The sequence below is a fragment of the Erithacus rubecula genome (genome assembly GCF_903797595.1).
Source record: "Erithacus rubecula genome assembly, chromosome: 2".
In the NCBI taxonomy this organism is placed as follows: domain Eukaryota; kingdom Metazoa; phylum Chordata; class Aves; order Passeriformes; family Muscicapidae; genus Erithacus; species Erithacus rubecula.
In genome coordinates this window covers 58,004,495-58,021,353 of record NC_136685.1, presented here as the reverse complement: position 1 = coordinate 58,021,353, position 16,859 = coordinate 58,004,495, and the positions used below count along the sequence as shown (strand labels likewise).

The following is a 16,859-nucleotide window of genomic DNA, read 5'->3' as shown; positions in this document are numbered from 1 at the left end:
TACAAGGAAGGAATAAGGTGCTATTTACACATCTTGACTGTTAGACTCACACCTTTTATAGTACATCCCCAGCCACTTTAAACAGTCAAGTGCTTCAATAATTTAGTCTCTATCCTTCCGACAATTTCATTCTCACCTCATTTGCTATAGAAGTTAAAACATTTCAGTCAACCCTGAGGAAGTCACGCTTCCTCTTCCTCCTCCTCTTGTACACACTAGGGGGAAAACAGTACATCTGATAAGCATGCCACTAGTTGAACTTCAAATTTTAAGAGAGAATCAAAAAAGAGATACAAATTTTAACACTACAAAAGACTCCTTAGAATCTTTTGAAAATATGCAACTTTTTAGAGGATACCTAACTCAGAAACCTAAGCCTAGACCAAATAATCTGCCACCCTTTGTGAGAAAGATCCCTTAAAAAGGATGCAAACAAAAATATGGTTGCACCAGCCTCCAAAAAGTGGAAAGCACTGACATCCTGCTACAAAGATACCAGTGAAATTATTAATCACAATAATACTTTAGTTTGGACATTTTAAATACTTTACTAAGAACGGCTAAGTGAGCCTAGAGATAATTAAGGATTACAGTACCCATTTTTCAGGATGTGCAGGTAAATCTATTTAGCAAATTGTGATTCTTCCTCTTTAACCATTCTGAAAACATGATACTGCAAGAAGAGCTCTATGCAGGACAAGCATTCCTGTGTTTCCTTTTGTCCTAAACAATTTGATCCCTCAGCACAACACCAGGTTTCGTCACCTTGAATTACATCCACAGCATTCAGAACACACCTTGGTGCTCCCACAACCACCGTCTCTCTCGGTGGCAGAGATCTCCTGACAGGGCTGTCCCTTCCCAACTCTCCATGCCCAGCACAGCCCCTCAGCCCCCCACAGTGCTCGTGGGGTTTGCTGCTCTGCAGGACACCCCACAGACAGACCCCTTGGAGCAACCAGTGGGGGGAAGGTGGAGCACCAGTGCTGGGTGAGGAGGATCACTACAGCAGGAATCTCCTTCCCAGAGGTGCCCAACTCTGCAGCTGATGTGCCAGCAACGGGTAAAGAGTTTTCAGTGGACTGTGAAGCAGCATCTACACAACAAAACTGCTGCTCTGTTTCCAAATCAAAAGCTTGCATCTCTGTACAGAGGAAATTGCGTACCTAAGCATGAAGGTCAACTGATCTGGAAATTCATCCTGGTATTTTCAAATTTGCCAGTATGCTGGTATGTCTGCAAATATGCTGGGCAAAAATAAACAATACTGACAGTTCTTACATGCAAAAATTTGACATACCAAAAGAAAAGCAGCAGCAAAAAAAAAACTCTGAATAGGCATTATAAAAAGGACAACAAAATAGAAATTTATCAAGCTTAAGAAGAAATGGGTATGAAAGCCATTAGTTCCAACAGCTTAGCAAGGAGAGGAGCTGAGTTAGTCCAGAACTCCAACACAAGTCTGTAATCATTTGCCTGTATGAGAACACTAAAAATTGTGGAAGAGATTAATTTCACTTGCCCTTTGACATCAACACCTGAGCTTATCACCTTAAACTTTCTTTAGAATGAAGGAAAAAAACACAAAACTTTAGGAGCATGATTCATTCGATCTGCATTACACATCTACTTTAGGATGAAATGATTCACATGAAGACCTGACTACTTTTTTGCACCAAAGATACACAAAAAAGATCAGGTACAAATGCCTACAGGACATATGGTTAGGTGAGTTCTGCCCTTGAAATCTTATTTTTCTAAGATACTCACAGCTTATTTGGCCACTTCAATCAATGCATTTGTATATGCATCAATGTATAATTATCATTCTTGGGGGGGAAAAAAATTATTCTCTGCCTCAGCTTCTCTTAAGAGACTTCTTGCTCCAGAGAAATGCTAAGAACTTGCCTGTCATTATTTACAGGCCAATTTTACACTCAAGAGGCAATGCAGTAAGGAATTCAGGCTGACAGAAGTCTGTACCACCACCAAAGGGGCTGTCATGGCCTGATGCCCATCCTCAGTTGAACTGGCCACACTCTCCCTTGCTTTACCTCTGTGCTGCAAAGATTATGCTGCAAGTCAGATCTGCTCAATGATCTGGCTGAAAGCTAAACATTCACAGGTTTTGTTTGGCAGGATTAGTTTTCAGACAAATCTTGGAGCTGATTCGACTCACCTTATGACACAAGGGAAGCAGCAAGGAGCAGATAAAAAAGTGGGGACTGGTCTTTACAGCAGAGGTGAAGTCTTAGATCAGTTACAGACAACCATTAGACTCACGAAGTGGTGCAAGATCTTTTAGCAACACAAAACTGGATAAAAGAGTACTCAAGGAGTGTAACAAAAGGCTACTGAAAAATGCAGAAATAAACAAATTAGATTTTCAAGTTTCCTTCAGTTCTCCCAAGAGAAATTCTGGCTTGGTATCTGCATAAAAAGCAATGTCCATTTGGTTCAACACATTTTCCTGTGCATTTATGTGTTACAATCTTTCTCCTGTTAATCTGCTTTTTGTTTCAGCTGAGATCCTCAAAAGTCAAGAAGGACAAAATGTCAAAAAGCTGCCCTTTTGAGGAATACCCACATGGACCTTCTAATTGACATACACAGACTGAATTCAATTTTAAAAATATTCACTGCTTATTCCCAAGTATTAATCTAAAAATAACAAATAAAACATGTTACTGAATGCTCAGTATCAAACATTTTGGGGAAAAAAAGGGGAAAAAAAAGCCCCCATCATGTTCACTGTCTCTTTGGATATACATAAACGCAGTTCTGGAGAGGAAAACTGCATTTCTTCCTACTTCTGGCACACTAGCTGAGACAATTTGCTCAAGTAAAACAGACAACCATATGCAAGATCAAGAATTTCAAGAAGGTAAAAATGTCATCGAAAATCAAAAATATTTGAACCTTCAATTATGACGCCATGACTAGCTGCAGTCTTTAAGAAATAGCACCTACTTTCTTCCACCATCTCTTCAAGGAAGACATCAGCCACAAGCAAAGGAAGAATTTAAACTGAACGTTAAAAAGCAGGAGCAGAGAAAAGAAACACAGAGTGTAAATCAGACACTGTGAGGATTTTTTTTTCAGGCAACAAGATTGTTGCAAATAAACATCTATGTCATATTAGAGGCAAAGCAACTGAATTTGGAAACTATCACACAGGAAGAAACTGGCCTCAATTCCTTCTTAAGCAACTAAGGTATTCTCCTAGAACAATGGAACCTTAACTCACTTTTTAAAGAGGCTTCATTCACCATCTTTGTAAGATGCACTCCCTCAAATAAAATATGACACTGTGTAATAACAAACAACCATCACCAGCAGCTCTCTACACCCCCAATCTTCTGAGAAGAATAAAAAGAAAGGACATGTATGAAATGAAGTATCAAGTACTATAATATTGCAAAGAACATATCCTAGTGCAGCACATCACTGCTTAATACAGACAATTAAATGCCAAGTGTTCCCTCTCCTCAGTTCCAGTCTTTTCTGTATCTTCCACATGTACAGCAACATCACACTTGAATTTTCTTGCAGATATCTTTTCAGATATCTTTTGGGCAAATACATATAGATTTTTTTTTTTTAATCAAACCTGCCATGACAGGTTGAAAAAAACTAAGCACATCAACATTTACATTTCAGCTTGCTTTTGTATCCTTTGTTTCCCTCTTTTAAGTCTGCTATTGCTTAGAAGATCAGCAATAGAGGAACCTGAAGCAAAAATACCAGCATCATTACCCATAGATAACTAGTTGTACAGTTTTTACTATTATACCAACAAGTCTTGCCAGGATTTGAGGGCTTGCTTGGTTGGTTTTTTAGTGGCTTTTTTTCCTCCTTTTTCTTAAATGGAACTTGACCTCTAGTCACTAGGAGAGCCTGCACAGGAAGCTGGATAGTGAAGACACTTTTCCTGCTGCCACTCTTTGCCCAACAACTCTGGTCAACTTGGAGGGCAGAGGAGCAAATGCAAGTCAGAGAGATGGACAGGTACCTGGATCACTCAAGAGCTACCTTCTCGGTGGCTATACACTCTCACTAATCACTCCTGAACAACTATTAAAATTGCAGAAGATAGTAAGGATGACTTTTCCATCACTCCAATGACTTGGAACATGAGAAAGACATTTTAAGAAAGAAAAGTAAGTATAACAAGACAAAGGAGCAAAAAGAGTTATGAGATTTGGATAAAACAAAATACTATGACTTTGGGAAGAAAAGAAATTAAACAGATGCAAATAACCCACAAATAAATCTTTCACTCACTGAGGGGGAAAATACAGAGGAAGAGTGTTGAGCAACCACATCACACAGAGCTGACACGTAACAACATTGGTATCTGCAGAACAAGTACAAGACTGCATCCACCATTCTGTCAACCACATTCCGGCAAAGTAACAGCTCACTCAGGCCCTCGTCAACCTTCCTCTTCATGAGAAAGTGCATTGTTACTGTTGCTATTATTATTGAAATGAGCTGAAGAACTCAAAGGAAGAATGTGCGGTTACGAAAAGTCTTCCTGGGACAGAGAATCCCTCTCCACTGCTTGTTCAAACAGCTGCATTTAGCAAGTTTCCTGTGAACAACCAAATCCCTCCACGTCCAAATATATGACATAGCCAGTCCGTGTAAGTTCAACTTAAATCTCAAACATTTCAAGGGTCTCAATTAATCCAGAAAATGATCTGACTGCCATCAGCAATCACACATAAAGTTCTCAACAGCTTAGACTGAAGCCTAAGATTCCTAGATAATTCTTGAAAAATCTTTAAATATTGGTCTCGACTCTTAATCCCTTCATCAGGTCAAGAACACTGCTCTAAAATGCGAGATACTGGTACCCAATCAGCCCCTCCTCTTTAAAGGAAAAGCTCCATTAAGTCGGGAACTTTTCTTCTCAATGATTTTAAATGTGTTTTTTTTCAGTTGTGGTTGGATCTCAGTTAGTGTAATTGCTATTTATATCAAAACATTAAAAGGTCTGGTTATGGGGTTTATTAGAAAAGCAAAATGTGTTTTTAATACTTAAAAAAACCCACAACAAAATCCTCCATAGCACTATTTCCATTTGTATTTGCATACCACATGTTCAACAACAAAAAGAGCATTCTGCAGAAAGTTAAAAATCTCAGAAATGTTGCTGAATTAGTAGCTCCTACAGTTTGTTAGTAGGGAAATCGGCTCTGTGCCAGGATGGAAAGGGGGGGGGGGGGAGCTATCACAAGGGATGCGTGTTAGCTTCGGGATTTAAAAGACAAAATGCATATATTGTTAACCCAAACGCAACATACCAGACAAAAAACCGCAGTACCTCTTTACCAGCAAAAATTTAAAATGTACAGTAAGCGCCACTTAAAATACTGCACACGGCGCAGTGTCCCAGCTGCGAGGGCAGAGAAGGCGGTTCCCAAGGTCGGGCACACTCGCTGCCCAGCCCACGCCCGCACCGGTGAGCCGGGCATCATCCCGCGGCCGCCAGCGGCGCCTGGCCCGCTGCCCGAGCGGCCGCGCCGCTCAACAGCAACAGATAGCTCCTGGCAGCGGCAAAGGGCAAAATATTTTGATCATGTGACGCCACACAAGAGAAGCGGTTCGCTTCGTGTGTGCAACTTGCACAGACGCTGCCACCGGCCCGGGACCCCGCCGCCCCCCCGAGTCCGTGCCGCCAGGGAAATGCCTCCATCAGGCACCGCTCCGGCTGAACAGCCAACAGCATCCACGGATCCCGGCACGATCCACATGCCGGCCACCAAGAACGTACCTCCCTCGCACAAGTCGACCTTTCTGCCTACAGGAAGGAAAAACTTTCAAATATAAGTAAAACTGCCAAGGACAATTATTCTGTTACTGCTGGTACACAGCTAAAACAGTCTCAAATGTGCCTATCTCTATTTTTCCAAAAATATTTCTGTAAATAGCCTCTGTGACCAACTATAAAATTAAAACAGCAACAGCTCTAAAGAACATGCTTACTACTTTTCTTCGCTTGGGAATTTCAATCAAATAAAAAACACCGAATTTAAAAAAAAAAAAAAATCACAAAAAGCGCAATTATTTTCCATAAATCATGCCTGAATACAAGACATCAATACTAACACTTCATATAAACAGAAAATCCAAAATGTTCACAACATAAATTGCTACACACACCAAAAAAAAAAAAAAATAGAACTCCATACATTCCATCCAAATCAAAGGCTGTAAACAAACCAGCATATTCCTTTGATGCTGTCAAAACAAACCTCCTTATCTTTATTTTTAACTTTAAAAGAATAAAATTTAAGAACTACAAATCCTGTCCTTGTGCTTTCAAAAGAAATTTTCAGAGCTGATGTTTCAGTACCTTGCTTACAAACAAGTAAGTCTGACAAGCTAACCAAATAACACGATCAGTGCTGAGAACACCAAGTCTCAGATCCCATCCAAACAGAGGAAGGCACAGTGCAAACTGGATACCTTCACATGGAACAAGTATTTAAGCTGCCTATTTATTCTGCATTACTCTGTCATTAAAACTGCACATCAAACTCAAATTATTAAACAAGGCAAATATTATCCTTATTTTAACATGGAGAAACTGAGGTACCAGTCAGTGAAACCAGCTACCTTTGGCTCATGCAACCAGCAGAGAGATATCAAGAATTCCTGCACCAATCCTCTGCTACAACCATTTTCCTGAAGTCACATAATTTACTTACCATGGCTGAATTCACTGCTTGTGTAAAGAAGGCACTACTCCACTTCAATCAATCTGTGAATTAAGCCATGTCCACACTGGGAACAGCACACATGACTACAATTATGTTTTAAAACAGAATCCCTCCTTTTGGGACTTTCTGAACACATTTCCTTTCTTTACTTGAACAAAGAACAACCATGTTCCAAGTTGAGGTTCTTCTGTGAAAGACAGCTCTACCAGGGACTGCTACAGCCAGGATAGTCCTCTCTTTGCCACACAACACAGACCTCTTTGCCCTTTTAAAAGGTGACCAAAACCTTTTGTGGAACTAGCTACCTTCTGAAAAACCCAGCAAAATACCTCAATAGTCATAACCCACAAACCCCTCAAGAGAGGCTTCTTATAAAGGCTGTTATTTTGGCAGTGAAGTTATGCTACCACCTCAATGGTAAACTAAATGCAAAGGGGTTTGCCACAACAGCTATTAGTCAAGGATGCAATTAATTCCGTGAATCTAACTATGTAGCTGCAACAACAGAACTTCATAGTGAACCTAGCCACATGGTGTTTAAAGGGCAAGTAAATTGATTCAGTAAGTTGGTAGAATCACATCCAAGAGAAAGCCCTGCTACCTAAGATTTATTTTTTGGGTAAGCAGATACCTAAAATAAATACCAAACAAAACAAAGCAGAAGACCAAAAAAAACAAAAAAACAAATAACCTCCCCAAAACCCCATGAGTACAAAAAGTTGAAGTTTGCAGGATTCTAATAGTAACACAACTAACACTATCCTTATTAAAAAAAATAATAGAAGTATATTCTTTCCCCACCCTCCAATGGTCAGGAAGATGTGGGTGGCAGGGGAGATCAGCAGCACAGCCTTACAGATGGAAGTGTCAGAGGGCTTATCACTCAGATGGATGTCTTCATAAACAATTACTACATCACAAACCTGAATTCAGTATCTTCAAATCTGAGAAGCCTACAACATAGGGCAAAGACAGAACACAGCAGTGAATTCTTAAATGCAGGACACCATTTGGCAATTGTGCATGTTCAGGTGCAAGAGATTAATTAACAGCTCTTAAAACTGAAGAAAAACTAATAAATAGATTACATACTTCTACATACTTCTGTATTATCTATTTATCTACACCTTCTGATATAATTACTAAGCCACAATGACTCAAATGCAAAAAGTATATGAACGTACGTAGATCACACTGTACTGAAAGCAGTTCCTTTTATGTGCTGCAGAACCATCAAAGGCTGTTTTATATCCACAAATTGGCCACTACACATTCAGAAATTCGGCTGCTTCATAAACTTGTTAAGTTTATAAGGAAGCTAACACTTCCACTATACATGGAATATAAATGCACAATGTATCAACACCCTTTCAAACCATGCCTGACAAAAAACTTTCACACAAGTTTTAATAAACATAAATAAAATATTTTAATAGAAGTATCAGGACAACGATCTCAGGTTCCACAATTTCCAAAACAACTGCAGGCACCTTTAGATAACATAAGCATCCTACAACATTGGGAATACAAAGGTACTTCATATTTGCAGTAAAAACAATTCCCATGTGAAAAGCAATCTTTAAATAAGACACAACTGTGATTTCTGCCTCAAATCACTTCAAAACTGAAGACAATGTATCTGCCAGATGAAACAACCAGACTTGGTGGTAAGGAAGTGTCTGCGTGCACCCCTGTATGCACCTCACCCCAGCAGACACTGGTGCTCTGTGCAAAATACTCATCAAAAGACAAGTTCCACAATGCTCGTTAAGCTCCTGGGCACTTGTTCAATTCAATTTTCCTCAGAGTTCAATTTCTATAAGAAATCTAGGATCTTTATATAGATGATATTGGGTATGTAATGATAAAACACTGCAAGAAACACTGAAATTTTGGATTACAGTGCCCTTAGTCTAGGGTGACTGTACTGATACAGCAGACAAATCCCTTGTTTCACTCAGTTATTTGTCTTCTTACTTGCTGAATAGATTCCAGTAAAGCTTAGGTTCTCCCACAACACAATATGCTCACAGCAAGACTGGATTTATTCAAAAGCTATAGTCTATGGCACCAGTATCCTGGCTATTTCCAAAAAGACTTGTCCTTGGGTGTGCCTGAAGCAAAGTGGATGTTATGTGCCTCAGTCTCCCCACCCTGTACAACAGGAAGAATAATTTTTTACTCCAGTCCAGGGCACTGTAGCAAAATAGTGTAAAGATCAAATGTACTTGGAATATTGTTACTGAGAAGATAAAGGTATTTAAATATCAATCCAGTAAAAATTAGCCATCTACTGTTCCCACTGTTCACAGATTCACACAGGTTTTGTAAGATACATTTATCCCTGAGGATTCCTCGACTGCAGTGGAACACCACCCTGGATGGGTTTGGCTTTTTTGGAGCTGACGTGTTCCTGGTGGATCAGTGGAGGCCACACTCTCAGAACTGGAAGTACAACAAGGGAAATTGTCCGGCCCACCTGCAACACAAACACGGCAGCACTCTGCCAGCACATCAGCATCTGTGTGTGAAACTGAGCATGAACAGGTACGATTGGGGAACAGAAAAAGTATGATCTGAATGGCAAAACATACATCAGATGTACAGAAAACCTTCAGGTCTACTAAAAAATAATTTTAAATTTATTAACAGGTAATACTTCCTTAAAATAAATTGTACTCTAATATGATTGGCTCCACAAGATTTTTGTGCATTACATTTATTTGCTTCTATAAGCACCAAGCAATACAAAAACAACACTGCTAAGCAGCACTTTTCTCTTACTAGTTCTCAAAACAAATTTGAAAACCACTAAGGTATACTTTTAATTTAAGTTTAATTAAAGTCCTCATTCAATCGTACCAAAACATATATTTAACACTATGTAAATAGCCCCAAAATTGAAAGAAAAAAAGTTTTTTTTCCCAAGTACCTTAATAATCACAATTCTAAAATATATTCTAGCAAGTTAGCCTACCACAAACACATGCTACTGAAATTCTGCAGCCTTAAGCATGCATGCACAGTGAATGTGGCAACACTGCTTTACATATCCACAGAGAATCTTCAAAGCCTCCTGATAAACGGCACATTTTGAAGAAGTACTGAAAGATGTAACTGGTATAGGGCACAGGTACAATCTTAGGGACCAAAGAGTAAATAAACTACTGCCATTCTCATTTTAACAATTAGAATGTCAAAATACCTATAACAAAATATTTGAGGCACAAAAGTAAGAAAGATCTACTGGTACCTAATCAAACTTGCTTTCACTGCACAAATTTAATCTAGTTTTAGCTAAGATACTATTTCAGAACGAACAGGCATCACCTAACACACCGTTCTTAGTAATTTCAAAAACATTATTTTACATATGTAACTAGAAAATTTAGCAATGGATTAAATGCCTTAGTTTTCATCCCTCGATTTAGATCAGAATGCCAAAAAGACAGTAATCGGCTGCTTAGTAGAAGAATCCTTACATTATGGAAGCAGTAACAGAGTAGGCAGGTTTGCATCTCTCTTTCTTCATTGTATCTCGTACACAGGGTTCTGCTGTTCCATGTGTAGGCATAAGCGCTACTACAGAAACCAATAACTGAACACCAAACCACAAAGTGTCAAATATATGGTCGTAATATATATATAGATGCTACTAACTGTGAATATTGCTATTTGCTACTTCTAAATAGAAGCTATGTGAATACTAAACTGTTTATTTGAAGCTGCACAGGGAAAAATATATTTTATTCTCCCATTGAGACATCAAGAATCTATTCACCACACTAACAGCTGTTTAATGGCCTTCAGGCACAGGACATGATTCTGCAGCCTTGGCTTAGCCACAGCCCTCAATACAGGCAATCTATTTGGCATAAAAAGAGCTGCAGAATCAGGCATATTCAGAGTTTCTCTGCAACAAAACAAATGACACATACACAAACTCAGAGCAACTTGACAGATTTTTTTCTAACACCTGCCCTGTATCTTACAGGTACTCCTGAAAAGACCCAGGTTCTCTCCTTCTGTGTAGGTGTATGTAAATCCTACACACATGCACAAAGGAGAAAGACGTGTATAAAGTGCACACTGAGAGGCCAGCTAATGCGTTAAACTACTGCAGTGCAAATCAGAAGTGAAGAATAAAAGGAGCCTCAGGACTCTAAATATCTGTATGCTGTCAAGGATTAATCAATAATCAAAAACGTGAACGACAAGGTACTGTACAAGCATCACACAAGTTCCCTACCACCAAATCAATGTATCTGTGTAAGCAACATCCCTCTGCTTCAAAAATGTACTTTTCTTCAGAAGCAGGAAGCTTCTATTGCTAGCTTCCATCACATCTCTCAGTCGGGTAAGGTATAAAATTAAATTAAATGGAAGCAGAATTTTCTTAAATAATTTAATAGGCTGGACTAATACAGAACTTAGTTCAGAGCCACAGTTCTGCATATTACAAAGATTACCCATGCAGAGGCAAGAATTTCCTCAACAAGCCTCTCAGATGTTGCAGCCTACTGTCGGTCCTTTTTCTCTGCTCACAGGACAATAGTTCCTTATAGGTTTAGGGGCCAATCAACATCTGCTTTGCAAAGACACATGACAAGTGAGCATATTCTAATGTGTATACACATATCGAGAGCACACACACAGATGATTATTAAAAAAATAAAGAGAAGCCTTCTGTTCAGACACTGGAGTAAATATTCCAGTTTTCTCTTTCAAAAAGCAATCAATTTCTGTACATAATGATACAACATACAGGGAGACTGACGTGGGAATTAAAAATAAATAACAATGTACAAAACCAATTGTGTTCTGCAAGCTAATGATAACTATTTTTTTATACAATCCATTTTTCACATCAAAAAATATTAATTTAAAATCTAAAAAAAAATCTCAATCTTTTGCTGGTTAAATGGAAAATCATAATATAAAAAACAATGGTGTCTTGCCTTTATGACAATTATTTTGAGAAAAAAATAATTTTAAAAATAATCAAAGAAATTGTGCACTTGCCAGACTATTCTTTCTAAGCTGCATGCCAATCCTCACGGTCCAGAAAAAAAAATAAAAAGAAAAGAAAAAAGAAATCTGCAAGAGAGGATACAAACCCATAAATATAAGGAGGTATTTCTAAGGGTCATACTGAGGACATAAATTAATTTACTCTCGCTCCTCCAATAAAAATAAAATACTTTAAACAATCTCTGCCATGAAGAAATAGCACCCTGAACTAGCATGTACGATGTCTAACAACAGTTTTCTTAGCTTTCAAAGCCACAAATTCCAAACTACCTGTTTAAAAGGAGATGATGCAAATATTTTTAGAGTAATTATGAAAGGTTATGCATACAAGGCCTCATTACATTATGGCTTCCAGTGACCCTTTTACCATTGCAAATTTTAAAAAAGGTAAAAATTAACATAGACACATAGCCCTTACTTCCTTGGAAGAAAAAGAAAGGAGAATGGAATAAAAATTAAAAACATTACAGAAACGGTCAGTTGGACATAGACAAATACATACAGCCCATCTAAGGTTTCTTTTTTCTTTTTTTTTTTTTTTTGATTAATACACCACTTGCAATATTAAGCGGTGATGTTTCCAGATTCTACTCATTGCTTTATGGAAAAACCCAGCCGTCGGAGGAGCCCAAAAGCATACACCTGCATTTGTTCCTGTCAGACCTTGCTGTTAAAAGCTGTTAAAAGATTTAACAGTTCTTAATAGAAAGATCTTGTTGAAGGGAAAAGAAACCCATAAAATTCTAATGCACTATTCCATTTAACACAATTCACTTTCCTACTGAGAATTCAAGCCTAATCTCAACACTTGTGTAGAAAAATAATGAGATCAACAACTCCCGATGTTTCTTGAAGTATTCTAACCACAGTTCAAACCCAAAAGCACGTTTTCACCCGAATATCTGGATTTGTTGCAGAGCTGAAACAAACAGAACCTGTGGCAGAGCGGCTCCTTCGTCCCTTCTTTGTATAATACACGGCATTTTCTCACCTACAGCAGCTCACACGCAAACACGGTTTTTTCAAGAGGCACGCACAGGTTAGGCATCGAGCTAACAGAAATGCAACGAAACTAGTATTTGGGTTGTTTTCTTTTAATAAAAATCCAATCCCTCGCATAACATCCGTAATCTGCAACATAACAAAACGTTTAGGTTTGTCGAGATTTTTTTGTTGTTTTCGTAAGAAGGCGCGAGCGCGACCCAAAAACCCGAACCCTCGTCCAAAAGCGCTGTTATTACGAGGCACTTTCCCTACCGCCTCTCATTAGAATTTTTTTAAAAATCTGAAAGAAGCGAGCAAAGGTAGGTAAGTCGCTAATGGAGTGAGTCGGAGCGCAGGAGAAGCGGGCGGCGCGGGCGGGCCGGGGGGCGGGGGCAGGTGCCGGCGCGGCGCTGGCGGTGCCCCGGTGCCCCCCGGTGCCGGCGGCGCTTGCGGCGGGGGCTCCTGTGCCTGCGCCGCTCCAGCGCCTCTATTTACATCAGCGGCGCGAGGTGCCCAATGGCGCGCAAGGAGCCAATCAGATGGCAGATTAGATGTCAACTCGGAGGCAGCTGTCGGGAGACGGTTGCAGCCAGTTTACCTCCACAATTCAAATTCCCAACCTGGCGGGCGGAGGAGACCCGGACGCTCTGCAAGGGTCGAGCCCGGCAGCCGGCATTCCTCCCGCGCCGCCCCGGAAAGGCGCTGCGCCGCACCCGCCGCCCCGCGATCATCGCGCCTGCCTATCGATCGGATCCATCCATCGATCGATCGCCGGAGTTACCGGGGCTGGGGCAGAGGAGTGCGGGAGGGAGCGGGGGCGGGCGGCCTGCCCCGCTGCCCGCGCCTCTTTGCTGACGCCAAGGACTTTTCCCTCTTCCCCCCCCCCTCCTTTTTTGTTCTTTTTTTTCTTTTTTTTTTTTCTTTTTTAATTTCCGCGTGTGTTTGTGGAGAAGTGAAAGGCAGTTACGCGCCCGCGCACGCTCCTGCCGGCGGGCGAGTCCCCCGCAGGTTCACCGGGCCGGGACGACCCGCGCGGACCGGGCGCACACGCGTGCGCGCACACACACGCGCGCGCGCGCTCTTCCCACAGGGAAAGGAGCGCGGCCGCGTTACGTGGATCTCACTGCGGTAACTCCAATCAGTGACAAACTAATTTTGCTGAGAGCGCGCAACGGCGCAACTCGTTCTGCTCGGATTGAAAAAAAAAAAAAAAAAAAAAAAAAAAAAAAAAGGCAAAAAAAAAAAGGCAACGCGTTAAGAGAGAAGGGGGGAAAAAAAAGGCCCTGTGAAAGATAATGGACGCTATCCCCCGGGAGCCCCCCGGGTCCGGCACTCCGGTTACAAAATCCAACCCCCCGCCCCCGTCCGTCCCGAGCTGCTTGTCCTCCGGGCCCTGCGTCTTTCCGACACTGTTTCAAAGCGGTGGGGGAAAATATTAATTGGGTCTGAGAACAACCCAATTTCGGTAGCGAAAGCCACACTCCGGTGCCTCCAGCCCCAACGGGGCCGCGCATTGTGCACGGCTCACCCTCGCTACGGAGGCAGCGAGGGGCAAAACTGGCCCAGAAGAGAATGGGGGCGGTGGGGGGGGAAGAGAAAAAAAATAAAAGACAAAAGGTGGGGGGGGGGAGGAGGAAAAAAGTGAATTATGGAGAAACTAAGAGCCCGACACGACCGACACGGAGGCACGAGCCGTCATTAACCGAGAGCGGGTAGTTACCTGGGTCCTGCTGATGGCCTGCCCGGTGTTCCCGGGGCTCATCGCCGGGTGGTTCCTTTGTTGTGCCGCTGCCCAGGCCGGGTTCGCCGCTCCGTACTGGGCGCCCATGTCCTTGCCCATGCCCATGCCCGCCGCTGCCTGCTGGCTTCCCGGGGCGGCCGCCGCTGCCTGGGGCTGGGGCTGCGGCGGGGCGCTGGGGCTGCTGTAGTCGGGGTAGCTGCTGCCGTAGCTCCGCATCATGGGGCTGGGGGACGTGAGCAGCTGGTTCAAGGTAGGGGTGGCCCCGGACGGGTGCTGGTTCTGCCCGGAGAACCGCGCAAAGCCGCCGGCCGCCGCCGCGCCGGCACCAGCCTTGCCGAGGCCGGCTCCGCCGCCGGGGCCCATCATCATGCCGCCGCCGGGCTGCCTCGGGGAGCTCAGCACCCCGTAGCCCGCCGCGGAGCCCCCGTAGCCGCCGCCGCCTGCCCCGGCGGCCGCCGCCGCCGCCGCCACGGCTCCCGCGCCGCCGCCGCCGCCCGCGCCGCCGCCGCTGGGGCCGCGGCCGTAGCCCGGGTAGTGGTTGTACTGGCTGTTGGGGTACCCTTCGTGGGAGTTCTGCAGGGGGTCCATGCTGTTGGGGGCCGCCGTGGGGTGCATTATCCCCATCCCGGGGCTTTGTTGTCCGCCATGTTGATCAAAGCAAGGCCCGGCGCGGCTCGCCGTAGCGCTGCTGGCAGGGGCAGGGGCAGGGTTGCCATAATAGCTATTGAACTCCGAGACACCCACCGCGGAGGGGCCGCCGCCGCCTCCCCCGCTCCCGCCGCCGCCGCCGAGGCCGCCGCCGCCGCTCCCAGCGCTCGGGGGCGGCTGCTGGGGCTGCTGCTGTCCGCCCAGGGGTCCCAAGCCGGGGTGGTCGTAGCGGCCGCCGATGGGCTCGCCCATCTTGCCGGGCATCTCCTCCTCGTCGGCGCCTTTATTCAGCATTTGCTGCGGCTGCTGGGGGGGCTCGGCCTGAGCGCCCAAAACACTGTCTTTTCCTCCATGTTGCTGCTGCTCCATGTCTGCACTGGGCTGAGCAGCGCCGCCACCGCCACCGCCGTTGTTGTTGCTGCCGCTGCCGCCGCCGCCGCCGCCGAGGCTGCTGTTGTTATTCTGCACGGGATGGTGCTGAGGCGGCGGCTGCTGCGGCGGCGGCGGCGGGAATTGATTTAGCTGCTGCTGTAGTGCATGGTGGTGGTGGTGCGGGTGGTGGGCATGGTGGTGGTGGGCATGGTGATGCGGGTGGTGGGCATGGTGGTGGTGGGGCGGCGCGGCGGGGTGATCGCCTCCGACGCTCTTCAGCTTGTGGTTGGGGAGCAGCCCCGTCTCCATAGCCGAGCCCGGGTTGGAGGAGGAGGAGGAGGAGGAGGAAGAAGACGAAGAAGATGAAGATAACTCCGAGGAGCTTCCACCTTCCTTCAGAGCCGGCTCCGAGGAGGAGCCGCCACCGCCGCCGCTGGCGTTGTTGTTGTTGTTACCGGCGGCAGCGGCGGGAGCCGCGTTATTGGCCATGTTCGGCGGCTCGCCGCGGTGGTGGTGGTGGAGATGGTGATCTAAATTATTCACGCTGCCGCCGCCGGCCGGACTCCCCTCGCCGACCCCCAGCGCGGGGCCCGGCCCGGGAGCCCCGGCCCCCCCCGGGCCTCGCTCTGGGCCCAGGCCGCCCGGCAGGCTCGGGGCTTTGCCCTTGCTGTTGTTCGCACTCGCCGGAGCCGCTGCGACTTGCGCGGCCATGATCATCGCAACATTGCGAGTCCGGAGAAATTAGTGCTGAAAATACTAACTACCAAAAAGCAAAAAATAAAACTAAAAAAAAAAAAAAAAAAATTGAAAAACTAAACAAGACAAAAAAAAAATCGGCTCGCACTCTGAAAAATGGGGGGCGAGCAGAGGGGTGGGGGGAAGGAGAGGAGAGGGGCAGAAGGAGAAGCGGCCGGGGCAGGGACTTGACTGAGCCCTGAGTATCCCCTGCGGACCGCTCCGCACGCACCGAGTTACAGCGATTTCCCTCCCCGAGTCCGTGGTTGAGGTTAGAAATGGTAAGAACGCCTTACGGTCCGTGCCCGTTCCCGCTGTGTGATTTCATGTTGAAAGTTTTTTTGTTCAGGTTTAAATGAAACTTTTTTTTTCCTCCTCCTTTCCTCCCTAACCCGGATATGGGTAAACACACGTCTGCCGGAGCCGCGCTGGCCCAGCATGGCATGAGCGAGCGAGCGAGCCAGCGCCGGCAGCCATCGCCCCCTCCGCCCCGATCGCTCCCGCGCACCCGCAAAACGCGGACTGGACTCCGCGCTGGACTTGCTCGGCTCCCGCTCCCCTGCCTGCTCTCCCGGCAGCGCGGCGGGATGGGGGGCGCGGCCCCCGCGGGTCCCCCCGCT

The 16,859-nt window shown here is 44.7% G+C and overlaps 1 protein-coding gene across 8 annotated transcripts in view; it reads right to left on the bottom strand.

Moving 5' to 3' along the window:
• ARID1B (AT-rich interaction domain 1B) overlaps positions 1 to 16,580 on the bottom strand; it is a 322,617-nt gene extending 306,037 nt beyond the window's left edge. For 7 of the 8 annotated variants that reach the window (XM_079330954.1, XM_079330955.1, XM_079330957.1 and 4 more), the window contains exon 1: positions 14,464 to 16,367. In XM_079330954.1, coding sequence (XP_079187080.1) covers positions 14,464 to 16,221 — 1,758 coding nt within the window. In that variant the 5' untranslated portion in view covers positions 16,222 to 16,367. Of the gene's footprint in view, positions 1 to 14,463; positions 16,368 to 16,471 lie in introns of those variants that run through there. The other variant, XM_079330952.1, reaches the window with a different exon arrangement.
• Positions 16,581 to 16,859: the final 279 nt, after the last annotated feature.